Source organism: Apteryx mantelli, chromosome 4, assembly GCF_036417845.1.
Source record: "Apteryx mantelli isolate bAptMan1 chromosome 4, bAptMan1.hap1, whole genome shotgun sequence".
Classification (NCBI taxonomy): domain Eukaryota; kingdom Metazoa; phylum Chordata; class Aves; order Apterygiformes; family Apterygidae; genus Apteryx; species Apteryx mantelli.
Window position 1 is genome coordinate 30,863,075 of NC_089981.1, and position 22,291 is coordinate 30,885,365.

The following is a 22,291-nucleotide window of genomic DNA, read 5'->3' on the forward strand; positions in this document are numbered from 1 at the left end:
CTTAGCGCTGTTCCTTGGCAGGTGTCTGCGTTTCGCTCTGAATCTTCCTGAGCCGTGAGAGCCTGTCGGGCGCCCGGATGGGTCCGGGCGATGGCAGAGGGAAGGACAAGCACTGAATTGTTTCAGCTACCAGAGGAGCAGTACTTCACATCCACAGAAATTTTAAATTAGAGCCACGCATGAGCTATGGGCCTGTTGCGTTAGGCGCCTGGGAGGTGAGGCGGGAGGCATGAAGTGGGTGGTGGTGGCGGCGTCTGGGCCTGCCTGTGAGCCCTACGACCAGGTACTGCTTCCTCCTGCTCGGAGAAGTTGACCGAGTGCTTCGGAGGGGAGCAGAAGTTGCATTTCCGACTTGACTCTCATAGAGCCCTTGCTTTAATGAGCAAATTTGGGAAATAAGGTCTGGATTAAATTAGGGAGGGGTGTCGGCATAGCGAGCTAGGGAACCGCGCTCACCTCCAGTGGGGCTAGCAAGAGCTTGCTGCCAGACCGGAGGAACATGCGACGTGGGGTTTTGGTGATGGCTGTTGTAGGCCAGTACTGCTTGATACTTACTAAAAATTGGGGTGCTGGATTGAGGGGGGTACAGGTGCAACAAAACTGGAGCGGACTGTAGTTGCTTTGAAGGGTTGGATTAGAATTTAAAAAGATTATGGAGAGTTGAGGAAAAGGTCTGAGATCAAAACGATAAAACTTATAAAAACTACTAGAAAATGATGACCTGCCTAAAGAGAGAATGAAAGTTGATGCTTCATTCCCCCTCTAGACAGGCTCATCATTTTCTAGTGGTTTTCTGGACTTGCTGGGCCTCAGGCACCGGGGTGGGTAGTCAGTGCAGGCGAAACCCCAGCTGAAGCGCGTTGTCCGGATTGGAGCCCACCTTGTAGGCAAGGTGCAGGTAAACTAGAGCGAGTCCAGAGCAGCGAGAGGACCTGTGCAACAGCAGATACTCGTGTTTTGTGACTGGTGCCCGCTACCCTTGCTGCCTGCGCTCTCCGTCATCGCTGCCGGATTAGTGCAGTGCAGATAAAACGAACGCCCTGGGGTGAATCGCAGCTGGGATCAGAAAACATTGCGGGGGGTGGCAGCGCGCTTCCTGCCCGGCGCCTCACGCCCACTTAACTAATAACAAGTTATGCGGATCGGCAGGTGCCCGGTGGAGGGCATTTCCCTGACTTTTTTTTTGGTGGTTTGTTTTCAGAGAGGCAGGAAATCCCGGCGTTGCCGGAGCGGTGTGCCGGGGTGGGCGCCAGGTCCGTGTGCCTGCCCCGGCTCTGCGCCCACTGCCGCCCCCCGCGCTGCCGGCCCCTCTCTGTGTTCGTTTCCTTCCTGCTCTGTCAGTCGCTCTTGGCCCTCGCCATGCCCTTTGGCTGCCGAGCGCTGCGTCCTCCAGGCTCTGCAGCTCCCCCCCCTCTTCAAAGCAGGCAGCTTCCTACATTTTTTTGCATCTGTTTGTTTTTCAAAACTCTTCCTTTCAGTGATAAGGACAGTTACGTATCTTCTCTGTTTTAAGCCAAAAAGGTTTTAGCAATAAGACCTAGAGGCTCTGAAATCTGCTTTTCGTAGTGTGATGTGCTGCCTCCAGGCTGCTTTGTCGGGTCGGTCTAAGAGCGCTGTTAACTTCCCCTGCTATCAGAAACCTCCCCCAAAATTGCCACAGTAAGGACGCCTTGTCTAAGTCTGGTTATTCAAACTCTTCTAATTCATCTTGCTTGTTGACGCTGTAGGATTCAACAGCCCTAAGTGATGTTGGTCAGTCAATTTGGAGTATTTTCAATATATAAATTAAAATGCAAGAAAGAGAATCATTGGCTATAAATAGTAACTAATATGCGCAAGTGATTGGTATTGATGAGCAAGTAGATTTTGGGCCCAACTATATTTGCCGTATACTACTGTATAGTCATTCTGCTTAGGAAGGTTAGAAATGATGGGATTAGATGACTCGGGCCTTTTTTTAAAAAAAAAGAAGAAAGGATTCTGATTCAGATGTGATGGCTAGTTCTGTATGAGCTCATTTACCCAGTACTGGCTTCCAAAAATCAAGTCTGAATTGGCTGTTGGTTAAAGTTTGCCTAATACAAAAATGTGTTTTAAAGTATATTTTAAAATATTCTGTGAAATGATGTCAAAATAACTTCACTCAAAGCTTACTTTAAAAAGCCAGTTTCTAAGCTGAAGCTTAGCTGATTTATGAATTTTTGCAGTTGTTGTTGTTTAGTTACAAATTTTAGTTTCAGTATAATATTTCTTCCCCGTAGACAGGCCAGGCAGTAACAACAGTACTATTTTTTTAAAGCATGCTGTCAGCTTCTGCCTGCAGCGAAGCCATGGTAGGTGTCCAACTTGTCTGCATGCTTTGGATGCCACGAAGATTGAGAAATCCCTTCCTCGGGGCCCGCAGACGAGTCCTCGGCGGGCGGGCCGGTGCGGTTCGTTGGGACCCCGACGCGGCGCACAGCACAGTGGTTCCTCCTCTGCCCTCGCAGCCGCGCCGCTGTCCTCGGCAAGCGCCGAGACTTTCCTCTCGGCTCGCCGCTGCCGGGCTGAGGGGTGAGCGTTGCCTCCTCACCGCTCTCCGGTTCTCCCCTTCTGGAGTAATTGCTCTTGGGCTTTTTTTGCTAACCTCTAAAGGATAGCATTAAAGCACGCTCTTGTGTTACGGCTTGAATCTGTGAAAGATGGCAAGGTACTTAAACTTTGTGAACCATATTCATGTGAAGGATAGTCAGGTTACATATTTTCTGCAGGGCTTATCTTGTTTTCATTTTGATTGTTTAAGCAGCTAGCCCCCCTCCCCCCCCCCCCAAAAAGGGAGAACCACCTCTTCCCCCCCCGCCCCCCCATTCTTTTTACAGTGAAAGACAGGTAAGGAAACAATAAATGTGTGCTTTTAATTCCAAAGTATGGCAGAGAGTTTCCTTCTAGATGCTTATTTGAGGAGAAGTTTGGATTAAAACACTTGACTGATGTTGTGCAGGTTTCCTTCAGAGCATTTTGGGTGTGGTGAAGAGGAACTGAAAGTTTCCAGGGATACTTTTCTGTATCATGTCTGCCATTTCTGTTGTTTATTTTTGCCAGTTGTTATAAAAGCTCTGAGATTAAGTCGGCATATTTCAGTATGACCAAGGCCTCCTAAGAGGGCTCTTCCCAAAAGCTCCAAATAATAAAGTTTTGACAGTTTTGGTGCATTAATGAAGAAACTTAACTTCTAGCAAACTGAATGTGTACGGGGGGGGTGTTGCATAGCAGACTATAATTTTAGATGTCTTTCATGACCATTGCATTCATTTCAAAGTGTGAGAAGGGTGTTTCTGCACAAATCTGATATTAGTAATTATATGTGAGAGACAGATGGGCTGGATGGACAAATGTGCCTGAATTCCTCCAGGAAGGCAAGTGGTTATTTTCTGCGCAGAAGGAAAAAGCCCCGTGAAGAGCCAAATGAATGCAATAGATGTACTAATGTTGCGCTTCTGGCACTTTGTCCAAGAGAAGAAGGAAGCTGGTGCAGACAGTTCCTGCGGTCCCGGGGTCCCGCGCCGCGTCCAGCCACGAGCGCAGCAGCTGCAGGCGCAGCCGCGGGGGCGGCTGGAGCCGAGGTTTGGGAGCCCCGAGCCCCGCTGCGGTCTTTTAAGAAGAAAAACAGGAACGTTCCCATTTTCGCCCGGTACCGGTGCGGCCGCTTTGGGCGCGAGGTGATGGAGTTGCAGCTGCGGCAGGCTGCGGGCTGTGGCTGCGGTGGCCGCAGCAAGCAGAAGCGGGCCGGTGGCGCGGCGCTGCGCGTGCCGGGCAGCCGCTTTGGTGCTGAGGCTGGTGGCAGCGGGAGGTGCGCGAGCCTCGCCGCCTCCCTCTGCGCCCGGCCTTCCCAAACCGCGACGCTGGTGTGGCCGCCGCGTTTCCAAACATCTCCAGTCAGCGAGATCTGGCCAGTCTTAATCATCTGTTAAGGTGATGTTAAGTAGCTTTTGGAACGGTAGTGCTTTTAAATAAAGTGTCCCCATAACCCTGTGGAGAATTAGTCTTTCATTAAAATACATTTAATTGAATATTATTTTCGTCAAATGAAACACTTTTAACCTTGCTAATGTTACAAGTTCATAAAGCATAGTATAATAGAGGAAATATGTTTTTAAAGTTTACTTATTTTTTGTAGGATCAAGTGAATTAGCTCCTTATACATTTTTTTTTCAGCTTCCTTTGATGGAAAAATGATTTTTCTTATATTTGTGTTTGCCTATAGTATAGATTTGTAAATCTCAGAAATGTGGGGGATATGTTTTAATATCTGGCCTGTTTCTAAAAGCTAAGAATCACTATCCTGTTTATATGTGTGTGTGTGTGTGTGTGTCTGTGTATGTATATATATGTATGTATGTCTCTGTATATTTATGTGTATACATATATATTTATATGTGTGTGTGTATATATATTTAGTCCAGTGGACACCTTCCAAATCTCTGTCGTATTTATCTGCAGTTATTACCCCTTTTTGACAGGGTCACGCTCTGTTGCCTTTTGTCCAAACCGGCTGTGTCGGTACGGCGATGCTCAGCAAGTTGTGCTGCGGACGCCGCGCGCCTCCGTCCCTGCGGCGCAGGGCGGCTGCAGTGGAGGGAGCGGGGCGCGAGCGGGACCCTGACGGGGCCGGTGCCGGAGCCAGCTTGTAGAGACGCCGCCGCCGCAGCTGGTGCCAGCTGCCGAGCTGCTTTGTCGCAGGGGAAATCACACGCGCCTCGTGTGGCGGTCCTCGTCTAGAGAGGCAGCAAGGTACCAGGGCGACGGCAAGACTGGACTTGAGTTTTAGAGTGATGAAACACATCATGCCTATCTGAGCTTAGCTTTTTTTTTTTTTAAATAAAGCTTTATCTCTTGATATTAACATTGTCAGAAGTGGCATATAGGATTTTGTTTTTAAGTCACTTGGACTGTAATGTTTTAAGCATTAAAAGCTGTAGTGGCTATCAGTGGATTCAGGGTACGTTTGACTGCACTTTTGTAACCAGTGACTGTCAATGAATCTCTGCAATAAAATCTGAGATAACAAATGTCAGATAAGCCATAAGTCGGTAAGTCATGAATGTCCTACTGAGCAGCCCTGTTTCTGCCAGAAGCATTTTCCTTGCTAGTGAAGGGGATGAAGTGGAAAGCAGCTTCTGTGAGCTGTCTGCTTTGGATGCTTATGCAGCTGTTTCTCTTTGGAGCCTTTCCAGGGAAACAGCCACTGCTGTTCCACAAAATGTGTTGTTTCATCACATTTCATGGCTATCTCGCATTACATCACATGTAGCTCTGTCACGAATAAGCGCTTGCCCAGATCCATGGAGGACATAATCCTGTGAAGCTAGTCACATTAATCCTTGGTGGGTGTCTGTCGCCTTTGGTGTTGCACTTGGTGGCCTCTGCCATGGCCATGGCAAGCCCCAAATCCTCCATCCTGCATTTGCGTAAAGGAGGGTACCTGAGCCCTGGGCAAACGGAGGAGGTGGCTTTGCTGTGGAAGGGCAGTGCAGCCTGGTCCTGGGGCCGCTGCGGTGTCGGCGGAGCCCGTTGTGAGCGGCCTGGGCTGCGCGGGCAGGCTGGGAACGCTCCTTTGCACCCGTTGCCAGTGGCAAAACCCATTTCTGTAGGCTTTGATCGCCAAGCGATGGTTTGGGTACGTGTTGCATGTAAGGTAAAAGAAGTTGAACAGCTTCAGTGGACAGTTTTAGCTAGTATGTGTATGCGTTTCCACTGCAGCGCAGACATGGTGCCTCTGGCTGGAGTGTCCTCGGGGAGTGGAAGGTCTCTGTGTCCGTCCGGCTGCTCTTGTGCCAAAGTCTAAGGTTAATCTCCTCTTTTCACCTCCAAAACAACTGAAAGCCGGAAATGAGAAAATCTTGAGCTTCTGGAGTGACTAACTTTCATCTTCATCTCCAGAATGTTTTTGGGGGGCAAATGTTCATAATTGAACATTGTTTTATTTTCCAGGATTCACTTAGTGATTGGCACCTCGGGCAAGAGAAGAGCGAGGGATTTCAAGTCCGACAGCAATAATGTCATACATTGAGCTACAACAGGTTTTGTATGGTCTTAACTGTGCAGAGAGGTGCGGTTTGGTTGAGTCCCCCCTCACCACAGCACTATGTTTTTCAAGGTAAATCAGTAGATTCTGCCATTTAGTTTATTAAATGAGTGAGATTTTTGTGACTGCATAGGTCATTCTGGTGTGTTGTTTTTTTTTTTTTTAAACTTAGCGCTAACACTCGTGCTCGCTCTCTCCCCTCTCAAAAACTCGGTTGGTTTTTGAAGCTCGCTCTCTGCTGGGCGAACGCTGACGAAGGTGCTTCGCAAATGCGTGCGGCGTGTGGCTTTCCCAGGATGGGATGCGGGCGCCTGCTGTCACGGGTGGCAAACGTCACCGGGGGGCTGCAGAGCGACGAGTGCCCCTGCCCTGTCAGCGGCGCCGGGCCCCCGCCGCATCCCTCCTCTCGCCCTTCCCTCCCCTCCCGCATCCCTCCCGCGTCGTCCAGGCGGGAGGCTGTATGGAAACCTGTGGCAGGCACAGAAATCCTCCCGCTTTTGGAGAGCGGCTGGTACCGTCATTTAGCTCAGCACAGCGTGGGGCTGTACGGTGAAGAAACGGGCCCTGGAGGTGTTCGAGATACTGCCTTTCTGAAACGTACTCAGAGGGAGAAAGCAGCGTCTCTCGTGGCCGGGTTGGCCTCCTTTGGAGTCTCATCAAACTAATGAGACTTACCAAATACTCAGTGTGTTTATATTATATGTGAAACTTCCTGATATGTTTTAATTACAGCTGGGGGGAAAAAAAATTCCATGAAATTACCACTCTATTTCAGTTTAAAGATAATAATGCAATGAACAGAGTGTGACTGTTTATGGTATATAACAAGATTTATACAGAAACAGATATTACACTTTAGAGAAAAATACGGTACTGTGTAACAGGACTATAGAAACAGTATTTACTCAGCAGCTTAACTAGTCAAGATTTATAAAATATGCATGTGCTTACTGTTAGTGTTCTGTTTTGAAAAATAAACATTTATGTGGTTTAGCTGGAACTTATAATTTTAAATTGAAAAAGTCCAAAGTTTGTTGCTGGGCCGCTACTGTTGGCCTGTAAATCTGCATTAGATCTGTTCAGTGCCATTTTTGTAACTGGTATTCTAGAAATGCTCTGGTAAAAGTTTAAATCAAACCAGCATGTTCATTTACATAATAATTGATAATGTAAGTGTAAAATTGTCCTTGTCGCGTTTGTGGTATTAGTAATTAGCGTCGTTCCTATTCAGGATAGTCCTGACAGGAAGGTGTAGGGAGTCTGGCTCCTGCTGCCGACGAGGTGGTGAAGCGTTTCGGAGCGAAGGCGAGTCCTTGGGGTCGGAGTCGGTGCCGGCGCCTGGGGACGCCCGCAGCGCCCGGCTCTTCCCCCTTGGCTGGGGAGCTCAGGGCGGCAGCGTGAGGCTGCGGTGAGGGTTGGGCTGGGGACGGGGAGCTTGGGGTCGGTGCCCCAGTGTGTGCGTGTCATCTTCTGGAGCACAGTTGTTCAGTATTTTTAGCATTGATGAGATCTTTGGATGAAAAGCACAAGCTATGTGCAAAGGATAAATTATTTTTATAATGGATAAAGGAGCAAACTAGGCATTTTTAAATCGTGTGTGTTAATCTGCTACGCAACTGGATAACCATGTTTCATCCCTCCTCGCTCTCGCTATGCTGCTGTTTGCTCCTGCCTTGTTCTAATGGCAGCCCTGTTCTGGGGCAGCTTATTGAATGTAGCGAGGCGTCTCCCTTGGCCCGAGGAATTTGCGCCCGCTTGCGGGCGGAAGCTCAGACCTTTCTACTGTGAAGTTTTTACCGAGGAAAAGGCCTTCTGCCTGTGTTGTCACCTTGCCCTAGCACGGCGCGCTCGCAGCAGCAAAACACTGTATGTAACACCCGGTGCCATCATGGTGTTTCTTCAGGCAGGTCGCAAAGTCTGGCCGTGCCCTTGTTCTTGGACCAGGCGCCTGCCGCCTGCGTGCGGCTTCCTCCCTTCGACCCCCCTGAGACGGGGAAGGTGCAAAAGCTCCTCATCGGCCCGATTCAGCTGCTGTGACTGTGATTAACTTGTGGAGGGCGCTCTGCAAAGTCAAGCTATCCTTTACCTCTTTAGGGAAAGACTTGGCACCGCTGCAGCAGCTGAGCTGCGAATGGCGACGGGGATGTCAGGAGCCGCTGGGATTTGCCCAGGGCTGTTTGCTAGCCTTGGGGGACCGATGCTTCCAGACTTGCTTGTGCGGTGTCCGCCGACATGCTGTAGGCTGCTCTGGGTTAAACTGCAAGAAATTAATTGCAAATGCAGCCCCGGGGGAGCCAAAAGCCTGGGGTAGCAGGAGGTGAAATGTAAAGTTACTGAAGGCTCTTTCTAGAATGCCAGTGAGACGGTTTCTCTGTATTATAACCTTGTTTGCAGGGGGAGAGCTGGGAGGGAGGGAGGGCAGAGGACGGGGCTGCTGTCTCCTGCCTTACTTAATAAAGGTAGGAAGCTAAACACAGTCGGAATTACTTGTGCAATGGTTTTGTGCCAGTTTTGACCCCAGAAGTTTCAAAAAGGATGACGACATGCCAAGAGTAAGCTCTACATCAGTGGGAAGTGTCTTTAATAAATCAAAGAACAAATGGTTCCCAAACATAGATAAATATGTTTATGGAAGGTAACCATGGATGATAGCAAATATACAGCCATTTTTTCACTGTGTCTCTAGGCAATTGGGAAGGTATTTTGTCAATGGTGATAGGAGGGGGGAGAGGGCTGAATCCTCCTTAAAATTTTAACGTACTGTGTTGCAGAGCACCAGGAGGAACTAACAATGTTTTCTGTGTGGGTTTTATTACTTGGCAAGATCCCCTATGACTAAATCTCAAAAGACTGCTTTTTTTTTAAATGTTGCATTTATTTATATATAATAGTTTGTTAGCCAAAAAAAAAAAAAAACCCCACCCTTATCAAGCCATGTATGGCCTTTATTTGTAAAACGTTTCCAACCACTTGCTAAACATTACTGGAAAACTGTGTAGCTGTGAAGGCAGCCCCTTACTTGTCCGAACGCGGAGTTCCCATGTTAATCGTAACAAGTATGTGCAGAAAAGAGCTGACCCAGGCCCCGCCAATAATCCTGCTCCTCAGTCAGGACAACATCTGCGCTCTGTTTTCTTCCTGTATATAAGTACATCTGCTGGTGTTTTCCTAATATTTAGCATGCAGTGAGGAGCGTTCTTCTGAAATTCTGAATATGTCCTTTTAGGAGGAAGAAAGCTAAGGACATGGCTAAAGTGACAAACTAGCTTTAAATTATTTAATATCTTTAGACAACAAAACACTTAAAGCAGCAGCACCTCACAGGAACTTTTCCTTCAGTGAAAATTTCACTGCTTTATTTGAACAATTTACACTTTTATGATTGGCTTGGACAGAAGTCAGTGCCAGATAATTTTTTCTTAAGATGTTAAAGTTGAAAATAAATGAACAAACCAAAATAAATCAATGACCATACTTTACAAAAGAGAAATGTAATGGGAGCCAGGCTTGCATGCCGCGAGCCTTAGTTGCAGTCGGTGCTTGCTTTGAAGCTGCAATCACTGTCTGGCTACATGCGAGAGGAGCAGAGGAGCGTGTCTGGGGTGGAGGGTGGGCAGCTGAGCTGTAAGAAGCATTTCTAATTGGGTTCTGCTTATCAGTCAGGAAAATGTAAACATTAGATATGTTTGGGTTTGTTTTTTTATTATTTTGTTTGTTTTCTGGCAATCCTTTGCTTTTTAGCCTGTGAAAACTTACAGCTTTATACCAGTCGATGAACTAGGCTGTTATATTCAGGATATGCCCCAAGTTGAAGGAGAGAATAACTACTAATATAAGAGTAATAGCTTATCGCAGATTTGTCTAACAAGTCTAGCAAATGTGCACCAATTTCCTCTTATAAAAAAAAAAACAAAACAAAGCCTGCACCAAGATCACTTATTTCCTTTTCCCTCCCTGTTAGGTGTGTTGTAACCCTATTTATTGCAAGCAATTTTGAAAAGCAAAATGTAAGTGAATTGGAAACAACCAGGTAAAGATATTAAAAAAGTGTTTGGCTTTTTGCTGTTTTTCCTGTTGCATCTTTTTAGCAGATACTTTTATGTCTGCATGAAACATAGGTTATCCTCTGTTTTAAAATGACTGAACACCATGCAGCAAACAAAATTTAAACATTTATTGTTTTGTAATAGTTTACCTGAATATACTCTCAGTAGCATAAGTCCAGCAGCATATCAAGTCATACTGATAGAATAAGTTGGAAATGATGTGGAAATCAATTCCAAACTCTATACAAAAATCTCTTTTTTCTCTGATAGTGTTTAATTATTGGCGGTGGCCCATGTGGTTTGCGGACTGCCATAGAGCTTGCCCTGCTGGGAGCCAAAGTCGTGGTGGTGGAGAAGCGGGATACCTTCTCACGAAACAACGTGTTGCATCTCTGGCCCTTTACAATCCACGACCTCCGGGGACTGGGAGCAAAGAAGTTTTATGGGAAATTTTGTGCGGGATCTATTGATCACATCAGTAAGTATGTGGGGGTATGGGCACTGCTCGGTCAAGAGGAGCAGAGAGGTCAGAAGATTAATGGAGACTTCCTTGACTTGGCAGAAAGTTCATTTGCCTTGCTCAAAATACAAAAAAAAGTGGTCTCCCTCATTTAAGCAAAATAGCAATTGGGCAAATGACACAATCTTACAGAGCAGCAAGCGGTGTTTAGGAACTCACTTTTTTAGCTTTTTTGTTGATCTGGACTTGTTAAAAAATAGGTTTTCATTGCAACTTTATGAAGAATCTTTGTATTCATTCTAGCACATTAAAGGTAGATGCAGCCCTTTAATCTAATGGGAAAATATGCAAAAGTGTGGTAGTATTCAAGGAAATAATTTTCATAAACTTAGAAGAATTTTCTATCCTAAAATGGCCAACATGTTGGGCATGCTAATTGTTTAAATATCATTTAAAAAGGAAAGCTTCAAAAAAGTATTCTAAGAAAATCACTGGAATAAGTTTTATCACCTGTGAGATTATGTGCAGCAAAAGGAAAATGAGACAAAAGAGAACAGCATCCTGTGTTGGTTGCTACATTTTCATTCATTGCACTGTAGGAAATAATAACACTACCTGTTTTTTTTAACAATGGGTATTGGTTGGTAACAGCTGTGCTTGCTTATGTATTAAATATGTCTTTGTTTGTTTGTTATTATTATCCACAGGTATTCGACAGCTTCAACTTATCCTCTTCAAAGTTGCACTAATGCTAGGAGTTGAAATCCATGTGAATGTAGAATTTGTGAAAGTTGTGGAACCTCCTGAAGATCAAGAAAACCAAAGTACTGTTTGTCATAACATGAAAAAGAGCTTAAGAAACAACAAAAATAAATCTGTCTTAAATGCCTCTCTGTACACAGTAACTTCTTTTTATATCAGGCCTTATATGAAATCAGTCAAAGCAGTTGAATTATGTTTAAAAAATTGGGAGCCTTTGGGCCTTACTAAGCAAAGTTTGCTACATCATAGGTGCCATAAGTATCACTGTGACAGTGTGCCGATAATACTTTAAAAAAATCACCCTGGCCTGAGAGGTAGAGGTTTTGCGTTATGCCTTTTGGCATGTGTTTGAGGCTTTGTAGGGAGTCTGGTGTGGCTTCTTGGTATCTTCTTGCAAAAACAATTTTTTGTTGATAATATAAATATTGAGGATAGATTTTAAGTGTTCTGTGCCTCATTTTGCTTTTCTACTTGATAAAACTCCCACTGGCATATGGAGTCTTACCAGCCATCTTATGCAAGATTCTTGTATAAAATAGATAAAGATTTCATTTTTATTTTTTCAGGATTAGTATTTGGGGAATAATAGTAATAGAATAATATAATATTTTGAATTTTTACTTTAACTAAAATAGTATGTTATTTCTTGTTAAGTGTTCATGTAGTAACAGTAGAATAAGTATATTGTCATAAGTAGTTAAAGCAAAAATATAGTTTATGAATATGGGCAATACAAACACTTTCAGATTATCCATTTTGTGTTAACGCAAAAACTAAAATTAGCCTTATGGGTACCCTTCTTTTTATTTAGAAGACGGACTTTAAAAGTATTGACAATGGAATGCTATTTTTCCTCTTATAAAACCCAGCCTTTCCTTGTTGTAAACACATGCACTTTCCTGTTAAGGTCATTCTGGGGCTATTTCCATAAGAATGAAGTGCTTAAGTATATTCTTGTGATATGGGTCTTGGAGGAAATGTAGTGCAGTAGGTGATCCAAAGGAAGGCTTCCCTTTTTTGTTGTCAGCTTATAAGCTTAACGCCTTGCTAATGCAGTCTGCGTGTAGCTTTGAGTCCAGCAGAATTTACCTCTGTCAATCTGAGGCAGAATTCAGCTCAGTTTGAATGAAAAATTGACCGTTTACACTAATGCCATTTCTTCAAAGTCTGACTGCACTACTGCATTGTATTCCTGCGGAATAAATGACTACTATCCTTTGTGTTTTTAGAAATAGGTTGGAGGGCTGAATTTCTCCCAGTGGATCACCCTCTGTCAGAGTTTGAGTTCGATGTTATTATTGGTGCAGATGGTCGCAGGAACACCCTAGAAGGTAGGTGAATGTGTACTTTTAGCCTTAATAATGGTCTGCAGGGCATTTTGGAAGGCCTGAAAGCCAGAGGAGAACAAAAAAAGCAAAAGGCTACCTTTCACTCCACAGAAGTCTTTGTGGAAACTATTTTTTATGTGATGTCTTCTACTTCTGTTGTTAAGTTGTAGCTCAAAATAAAGACACTTAATGTCATTACTGATTCTCAGCACTGTATCTATCTACACTGCCTCCAAAATGCGTCATGGTGCTGTTAGGCTTGCTTCAAGGTTAAGTAATAACACAAGGATTTAACTCAAAGGGGGCCAGCAAGAGACATGTCAGGAACTGCCTGTTCTTTGCTGCTGCGCCACAGGTTTGAGCTGTATATGTCTGAACTAATGACCAAAAGGTGACTGCCAGGTACTTAATGAAGGCATCAGAGGTATCGCTCTTGGATGATGGTGATTAATTTCAGAAGCAGTCACTTTAGTAACAGTGCCAAAAGATAGTAAGGGAAAAAATCCTGCTTCGTCGACGGGAGCTGTTGCGGAGTAGTCTGGCGGCCCGAGCCTCTTGGTGAGCACGGTGCTGCCTAAGCCACTCCCGTGTCGCAGGAACAAACCTACCACTTAATTATGTGTACTTAATTATCTATTCCCCTTGTAGCTTTATTTATATCCATGTTATTTTCAGTTCACTAAATACCCCGTTTCCCTTTTTATTAGCTTCATTGTTTGTGTCTGCTTATTATTCTGTCTGCCGAACACAATATACTTGGTATTAATTCCTTATAATGCTCTCGTTAGAAAATGCTCCTTGCTATTGTCAGGCTACTGAAGTAGCCAGGCGTCAATTAAAACAAAATACTTGTATCTTGGCTGCAGGCTCTATTGAGATGGTTATTGTAATACCAGGGTCTAAGGGAGCATTTGGTGGACTGAGGACAGTTTACATACAGAAGCTGGTATCTTCATGTTCAATTTATCCCAATGAAATAATGAGGCTGAAACTTGCCTCACTAGCTAGAATGTTTCAAGAAACAGAGAGAAAAATTCATAGCTGATTGATTTCTTAAAAATCCATGTATTCTCTGAAAAGTCATCTGCAGTTGGTTAAAAATGCTCTAAGACAACCCTCTGTCTTCACCTTTTACTTAAGTATAAGGGGAGTACAGAGACAGGAAGAGTTTAAAAGTGTGATCGCTAGACTGTGGTTTAGCATTCTGTTTTGGGGGGGGGGGGGGGGAAGGAAGCTAGGATGGTGTGAGAGAGCAAGGAATTTAGCATGCTGACCTGTGCCGATCTCACATTGAAAGTACAACAGTTAACCTGCAGAACATTTTTCAGAGCCTCAAAGTCTTTGAAAAACATCATTAGTTGGTAGTGTGTGCACCTAGCACTGTTGTATAAGTTTTTATTTTTCAGATTTTTCTCCGCTGCTTTTGACTGTTGATCTCTTGTGTGTTTTTTCAGAAACCTTTTATCACCCATGTACAAAAATCCCCTCTTTGCTAAGTAGTGTGTTAAAAATGTGTGCCTCCATTAGATTTCATCTGCACTATTTCCCATCTTTTTCCTTCAGTCATCATTTGCCCTTAACTTCTTCTCATGTTCAGGTAGCTCCCCTCCAGCTATACTTTTTTAAGTGAGACTTTATCTTGAGTACAGTACAGCTCCACTTTGCAGCTGGGAGCGAGAACACAAGGCCTCTCCGCATTCGGGGGAGTTGTGGAGGAAAGAAGGAATCTGCGATCGTGTGCTAGTGAGGGGCAGAACTGGGCTTGGGAAAGAGACTGCGTTGTCTTGAGCAGACTCTTCCTCAGAGCTGGGCGCGAAAAGCTTCCCGTGTTTTTAATTCTTTCTTTTCTTTGCTTACCAGGTTTTAGAAGGAAAGAGTTTCGTGGAAAGCTGGCTATAGCTATCACTGCCAATTTTATAAACAGAAATACAACTGCAGAAGCTAAGGTGGAAGAAATCAGTGGTGTTGCTTTCATCTTCAATCAGAAGTTCTTCCAGGACCTAAAAGAGGAAACAGGTAGGTGGATCTTCGCTCTTTCCCTGACCAAATCAAGGAGACCAAATCTTTATCTGCCAGGCCACCCTCCCATTCCTATTAACCTCAACTTAAATAAATTGTATTAAAGAAAACAAGTGATAAAATGCTGCTGATTTCAGAATCTTTCAGAGGGAGATGTGTGTGGTACAGGGGAAGGTTTTTTAGACTGGACATTGCCACATCATAGCTTGTTTTAATGTTTAAATATTTCTCAAATTTAAAAATGCCTGATATATCCAACAACTTTAGAAGGACATTTGCAGTGCCCGGAGATTTCCCTTATGACGTGGTTTGTTTTGCTTGTATCTGTTCACATATTGGATGGCTTAAACCATACAAAAAAGGCTTTGTCCTTCTGGGAGGAGCTTATTCTTGCTTTTTGGTGTGTGGGTCTGATAAACTGAAAAGAAATGGACAGGAATTTGCCATAGATATTAAAATATAAACTGTGAATTAAATCTGTATGAAAAGGGGTTTCAGAATAGTTCCATCCACTGTCAGTACAAGCAATTCTGTTCTTCATTTACAGCAGATATTTTATTACAGTCAATACCAGAATTCCTGGTTAGACCCAATGCTAGAGCTTTATCAACCTGAAAAAATTATTTTTGCACTACCTCCCCTTTTCTACCTCTAGGAAGATTGTTAGGGCTGTAGTTAATTGACTCTTCCTTAGTAGGATGCTAAATAACTTTAAATTATGCAGAGGCAACTTTTGTGGCGTAGGGCCAGTCTCCTGTTTTATTTTGTCTTACAGCATTTTGTCCACAAACTTCATCTCATCTAGGGAAAGTGAATACATCTCATATAACCCAAGAAGGAAACACACTTGTGGGGATCAATCAGATACTGTTAGTAAATGATACGGAAAACGCTCTGTACTTCATAACAAATGTATTATCTTCTTTTCAGGAATTGACCTGGAGAATATTGTTTACTACAAAGATAGCACTCATTATTTTGTGATGACAGCAAAAAAGCAGAGTCTTTTGGACAAAGGAGTGATTATTAATGTAGGTAAAAATGCTGGGCAAAGCCTTATGTTATTTGCTTGGCACAGGATAAGTGTGAACATCTGCATAAATGTAGTTCCATGTTATAGAAGGTGTTTATAGACTAACTGGGTCACTTCATTAAGGCTCAAATCACTTAGATCTTACTCTTAACTCCCCTGCAACACCTCCAGTCAGCACAGAGTTCCTGAAGGGAACTGAAAATGATACTTCCTAAACTTGCCAGTTCTAAAAACTGGCTGAAAAGGGATCTTGGCTCACTGTGGAATTGTGTGGTGTTGTCATCACACCACAAAATAAAAAATTCCTTTATTTAAAAGTTGACCTAGCACAGCTAGGTCTGGTTTTATCAGGCAAATAAGGAAGTGTTAAAATCTACCCCAGGCTAAAATTCTGAATTCTCCAAAGTGAATGAAACATGATAGAAGGAGACCGTAAACATGATGGCCTAAACTTTTAAAAGTACTCAGGAATTTCTGAGGCCATAAAAGACATTCATTTCTTTTTTGTCTTTAAGATGTGAGTTTTGTTTTCTTTCGTTTCTAGAAAGTGTTCTGGCACTGCTTAAATTTCTCTTCCTGGAGACCCAGAAGAGGTCAATTTTTTTTCTTGAAAGTGCCAAAATAGCTGAGCACAACTTCCTGAAGGAAGTGCTTGTGGAGCTGTCAGAAAGCTCCTCGGCTTCGCGCACTGCCCCGATGCCGAGCCCTCTTGAAGGGCGCCCTGGGGCAGAGCCGGCGACACGCAGCTCGGGCAGGGGAGCGACGGCCGGTGGCGGGTGCAGACCCTCGCTGACCACGGTGCCGTTCCCCTGACCTGCTGGGGTCTCGGTGCGAAATATGATCTGGCTAAAGGCACCTGGGTTCTCATGGCATCATCCTTGCGATCATCCGTGATTAAGTCGTAAATAGAAACTGCCGTATTAATAATCTCTGGCTTTAAGTTGGGTCACCCATAAAGGAAAGGTCCTTCACCACGCTGGCTAAAAAAAGCAGCCCAAAGTAGAACGGCAGAAAAACTTTCGCGATCCGAGTTTGTGTGTTTTTGATGCTGAGATGCTAAGTCAGATCTTCAGACTGAGACCAGCGTGTTTTGTCATCAGTGCGTGCCCGTATTTCTGCTCCCCGGTGGTTTCAGAAGCAGGGTGTGCTGCAGCGATAATGATAATATCTCTTGATGGGAGGGAAGTCAAGTTATGAAAATAACATGTAGCCAAGGTGTTGTTATCTTCTGTTGCAAGTAAAGCTGTTAGTTTAATGTCGAGGTAGAGCGTTCTGGTTTGGGGTGGCACAACAAGCTATGTTTACGTGTTAACAACTTTCCTGAGGAGACAACAAATCTCCCTTGGTTCTTCGGGCCGTGGGATATGCGTTTGCCATGCTCTGATCCGGTGGCAGGGCTGTCTCACCCTGCACGTTTCTCTCCTTGCAGGACTGTGTTGATACCGAGCTGCTCCTCTGTGGGGAAAACGTGAACCAGAGCAATTTGCTGTCCTATGCCAGAGAAGCTGCTGACTTTGCAACGAATTACCAGCTGCCTTCCTTGGATTTTGCAATTAATCACTATGGGCAACCAGATGTAGCAATGTTTGATTTTACTTCCATGTATGCATCTGAAAACGCTGCACTAGTGAGAGAGAGGCACAGACACCAGCTCCTGGTGGCGCTTGTTGGAGATAGTTTGCTTGAGGTATATCTGGGAAAATCTTCCAAACGTGTCTTTTTTTTCTTTTTTTTTTAATCCAGCCATTCTATCTACCTTCCACAACCAAACTTTGTCTTCTATTGCTTGTCCTGAAACAATGGCACCTTCATTAGAATAGATTTTTTTTCCTTCTATTTTTTTATACCATAGTTCATGTCAGTAACTAATGCTTGGCTGGCAGTCACTGGCTGGGAATCTGTTTTGCTTTATGCACATTGTATTTCTGTCTGAAAATTGAGCTGGGTGTCCTCAGCCTGGGTGCCTGGCATAACTCTCCTAACTTCAGTCGGAGAGAAAAACTTGGTCCAAATTTTTACTCCAGCCTTTTTGCCTTAATATGTTCTCTTTGTGGAAAGTGTGCATTACCGCTAATATATTTTTTTACTCGTGTTGACACCCTGAAGTGTTTGAAAAGATCAGTCCAAATCAAAATTAAGAGATGAGAAGAAAGACTTCTCCCCCACACACTTTTTTTTTGAACTTGACTAATTTCTGAGTATTCTGAGTAATTTTTTTCAGCCTTTACCTTTTGAGACCTAGAAATTTTTTTTTAATGTAGAAGTTTAAAAAAAAAAAAAAAGAAAAAAAAAAGAAAAAGTGAAAGCACAGGGTTTTTTTTTCATTACCTAAGACTTGGAGGAGAAATCCGTCTAAACATTACAAGAGTTGGCAGTGTTGTATTTTAACTTTTTCCGGGCTACTTTTCTAAGTATGAAACCCTCGACTCCAAATTCACATTGCAAATCACTTTTGTAATAAGTCCTGAAGAAATAACAAATAATTAAAATGTAAATATTTCTTACAGCCCTTCTGGCCAATGGGCACTGGCTGTGCAAGAGGCTTCCTTGCTGCTTTTGACACCGCGTGGATGGTGAGGAGCTGGGCTCAAGGAAAACCCCCACTAGAAATCCTTGCTGAACGGTGAGTGCTGCTTGGCTTTTGCCCATCGTTTTTAGAGTGTTTTCAGAAGTTGTACTGTTGGTAGAAGATGGTGTAAGATGCAGTGCCAACAGCAGAAATAATCTACTTCCCTGCAACGGCGGTGGATTGGAGTTAGCCATCCCTGTAGGTTACTGAACAACTTCCCAATAACGGTGACTTGCAGACCTTTGCTTTGATACAGAGATCCAGCAGTGTGCACAGCATGGGTTTAAATCGCTAACGACTAGCATTAGGTGTGAGCCTCGAGGAAAAAACGCAAAGATACCTTGCATCAAAAGACTAATCCTCCAACCATCTCAGCACCTGTTTGTTTATTAAAAAAAACTGATTTTTGCTGAAACAAGTGCAAACAAATATTTTAAGAACCATTGTTTTCATAGCTGATATCTGTGATTTTAACTCTGCATTTCAGCTTACAAGCCCTGGCGCCCTCTTGTTTGCACTGATAAATGTGTGGCAAAGAAGAATTGCTGTAATGCTGAATCATAGGCTTCTCTGTGCAATGTCCCTCTGATCAGACCACGGCCCTGTTGTTAACGACCCCAGCAGCTCTGGCGTGGCAGTGGTCTGGTGGCCGAAGCTGCTGGCTTTGGCTCGACAGCGACTGCCCCACTCCGTGGCGGCTGGCTGGGCCGTTTTAGGGGCCAGTGTGCTGTAGGAGTAGTCACGGTTGTGGTAATGTGAGTAGGAGCATTGCTAAATACAGTGCTCTGAGGAGCCTTAAGATAGGAGCTTGTGGGATGACTCAAAGGCAGCGCAGCCCCAAGTGGAAAATTGAACAGCATAATAAAAAGGGCCGTCGTGGTTATGGGAACTGCAGAATGACGAGATTTAGTGCTGGTATGTGGTAAAAGAGTTACTCCTTGGGTGGAGGTTAAAGCAAACCCAGATGACTTTGCATGATGTAATCTCTTTTTTTTTTTTTTCCTTCTTTTTTTCTTCTTGCTCACTTCCTGCCTCAGGAAAATGTGGGCATCACTTCTAAAAGTCTGTCTCTTTGTTGTCCGTTTTCTGTCTGGCGTCCTTCTCCTGCTGAGTGGGGATAAGAGATGGGGCAGATGCATTATGCATTTAGTGCGTAATACTTGTTCTGGCAGAATCAAAATAAAGCTGCAGATAGTTGCAAAAAATGAAATAAATAATCTTTATATAATCAATATTTTATAATCAGTATCTTTTGCCTCTTTTTTTTTTTTTTCTCTGTAAGAGAGAGCATTTATCGACTCTTGCCCCAGACTACCCCTGAAAACATTAACAAAAACTTTGACCAGTATACCATTGACCCGGGAACGAGATACCCAAACTTGAACTCAAGCTGTGTTCGACCTCACCAGGTCAGTACTTAACAGGCTTGCTTATGAAATGGCAATCCATTTTTTTTGTCCAGGAGAAACATGGCCACAAGTAGAAATAGTGCATGAACAAAATCTTCAGGAGACTCGCTGGTTTCGATACAACTGTTGATAAAGTTAACCTAGAAAGACTTTTTTTTTTCTGCAATTAATTTTAATATTATGGTACAAATTGCTTTTCCTTGTAGGTGAGACAGTTATATGTTACTAATGAGTTACAACAATGTCCTCTCGAAAGAGTAAGCTCCATTAGAAGATCCGTGAATCTCTCAAGACAAGGTATGTGACATCTCATATTTGGTGTGACTTAATATTTGGAGCTTCTGAGCACACAAAACCCAACTGAAATGTTTGTTCTTTACCATAACTGCAGAGTCAGATATTCGACCTAACAAGCTTTTGACCTGGTGTCAGAAACAGACGGAAGGGTACCGCAACGTTAATGTCACAGACCTGACTACCTCCTGGAAAAGTGGCCTTGCGTTGTGTGCTGTCATCCATCGCTTCAGGCCTGACCTCGTGTAAGTGGCGGCTGCAGACTTTGCAAGTGCAGGAAGCGTTCAGCTCTGTGCAGAAGCACAGCGTAAGACCAGCCAAAGCAACGCTGATAGTCCGGTGTCCCCTTTTATTGTGGGGTGGGGGTGTTTTCTTTGGTTTTGTTTTTGTGAGGGAGTGCACACTGTTGCCGGGCTTGGGGGGCAGGATGGTTGTGGTTTTGTTTTTGTTTTTTTTCCAGATGTCCTTGCATGGCATCTAAAATGTAATGTATATGCTTTCAAAGAGCCAGGAAGGCTTTGAACCTAATGACTTCTGTTTGTGTTGGTGGGAGTCACATGGCTATTTAAAAAGAAAGTTGCAGTGCTTGGAGAACATGAGTTTTATTCCTGTGTCCCTGGAGACAGGTTTTCAGGGTCTGCTTTAAACCACAGCCATAATGGGGCTGTCGGGAGTTACAGGAATACCCGGATGAGTCTAAAATGAGCCATCCTCGTTGTGCTGTCGTTGTGGCTACAACTGTAGCGTAGACGGACTCTGAGGCCAGGAAGGTGCCACGGGAGATGGCAGCCTTGCACGTGGCTTGTGCAGGACCGTGCAATGCCCTCTTACACCGATGGGTTGTGGGGCCTGTTGGATGAAATCTGTGGTGGAGAGATTCTTCTGCCCTCTCAGAGCCTCCAAACTGCGGTGGATGCAGTCACTTGCCGTCCTGCACGGACTGGTCACCCCCAGGCTTAGGAGCCATGGAGGGATTGCTGTCAGCCTGCCTTTGTGGTGGCTCAATGAAAGGAGTAGTTGAGCTTTTTTACGGGGTGTGATAGGTTGGAAAAACACAGGACTGATACCGAAGACACTTGTTTGTGCAGCACTGCCTGAGGAAGAGCTCACATGGAAGGAGTAAGATATTTTTTGCCTCAAGTCATTTTTTAAAAAATGAGAATTATGGATGGTTTTGTGACCGTAAGAAGAGAGCGAGTAGAAAGCAAAGCAATCCCTGCTGTGTGTGGAAAGCATTTCGCTTGAGCACAGCTCTTTTTAGAAAGTTAAGATAGATTTATTTTCCCAAGCTAACAGACCTCCTGCAGTTTTCCTAATATTGTGTTCAGATCTGTTGTCTTTTTGTATTAAACGGGACAGGTGAAGGACGCGGCCAGTCGAAGCCTTGCTGGTCCCACCGCGTGGGCCAGGGGGCCGCTGCCAGCAGGGCTGAGCGTAGGCTGGGGCGGTGGGCAGCACCGCCTCTGGGCTGCCCCTTCTGAAACGCCCTCAGGATTTATCGAAATGGCTACTGACCGGAGCCTGGGACTAAAATGGGTGGTAGTGGTGGGGGAATAAATCCTTTGCGGGTTCAGAAGCTCATGTTCCTTATGAGGAGAAGGGAACTGCCCTGTCCGGAGCTTAGTTATTTGTTTACATGTTTATTTTAATCATGGCTTTTGGAAGTTGTTCAAGGGAGTGAAGTCTTAGAATAAGTCCCATAGAAAACGGATTAGATAATGTGGTTCCAGATGTGTGACGCACGTATTTAGTGTGCTGCTAAATCCAGCCATGACATAGACAGGAGCTCCTCACCGAAAGTATGTGCGTAACACTTCAAAGAGAATATAGTGCATGTGCTCATGTGTAGCATATGTTTCCTAAAGCGCTAGCCTAAACATACTCCTCGAGGCTCTGATGACTTTAAGAGCAAACCCCCACTGACGCCAGCGCCTTGTCCCCGCAGCGACTTCGACTCCCTGAATGAAGAGAACGTTGTCCAAAACAACCAGCTGGCGTTCGACGTGGCCGAACGGGAGTTTGGGATCCCGCCAGTCACCACGGGGAAGGAGGTGGGCTCTGCCGCCGAGCCCGACAAGCTCAGCATGGTCATGTACCTCTCCAAGTTTTATGAGCTGTTCAGAGGCGCGCCGCTGAGGGCCGTGGGTAAGCTGAGCCCGGGCACCTCCGGCTTCCGCGGAGCTGGGGAGCGGGGCCGCCGTCCCCGGGTGGCTCCCAAACCGATGGCAACGCTCGCGTGCCCGTTTTGCTCTGCAGGAGTCGTCTCCCACTTAGAAAAGGCGGCAGGGAGAGGGGGGAAACGTGGTT

General features: G+C 44.5%; 1 protein-coding gene across 1 annotated transcript in view; it reads left to right on the forward strand.

The window, feature by feature from the left end:
- The window catches only part of MICAL2 (microtubule associated monooxygenase, calponin and LIM domain containing 2), a 120,646-nt gene that overhangs the window by 29,437 nt on the left and 68,918 nt on the right, over positions 1–22,291 (forward strand). The window contains exons 4-14 of the mRNA XM_067295346.1: positions 10,381–10,588; positions 11,278–11,394; positions 12,562–12,663; positions 14,521–14,676; positions 15,610–15,710; positions 17,142–17,399; positions 18,220–18,335; positions 19,564–19,690; positions 19,897–19,987; positions 20,082–20,229; positions 21,930–22,129. Coding sequence (XP_067151447.1) covers positions 10,381–10,588; positions 11,278–11,394; positions 12,562–12,663; positions 14,521–14,676; positions 15,610–15,710; positions 17,142–17,399; positions 18,220–18,335; positions 19,564–19,690; positions 19,897–19,987; positions 20,082–20,229; positions 21,930–22,129 — 1,624 coding nt within the window. The remainder of the gene's footprint in view (positions 1–10,380; positions 10,589–11,277; positions 11,395–12,561; positions 12,664–14,520; positions 14,677–15,609; positions 15,711–17,141; positions 17,400–18,219; positions 18,336–19,563; positions 19,691–19,896; positions 19,988–20,081; positions 20,230–21,929; positions 22,130–22,291) is intronic.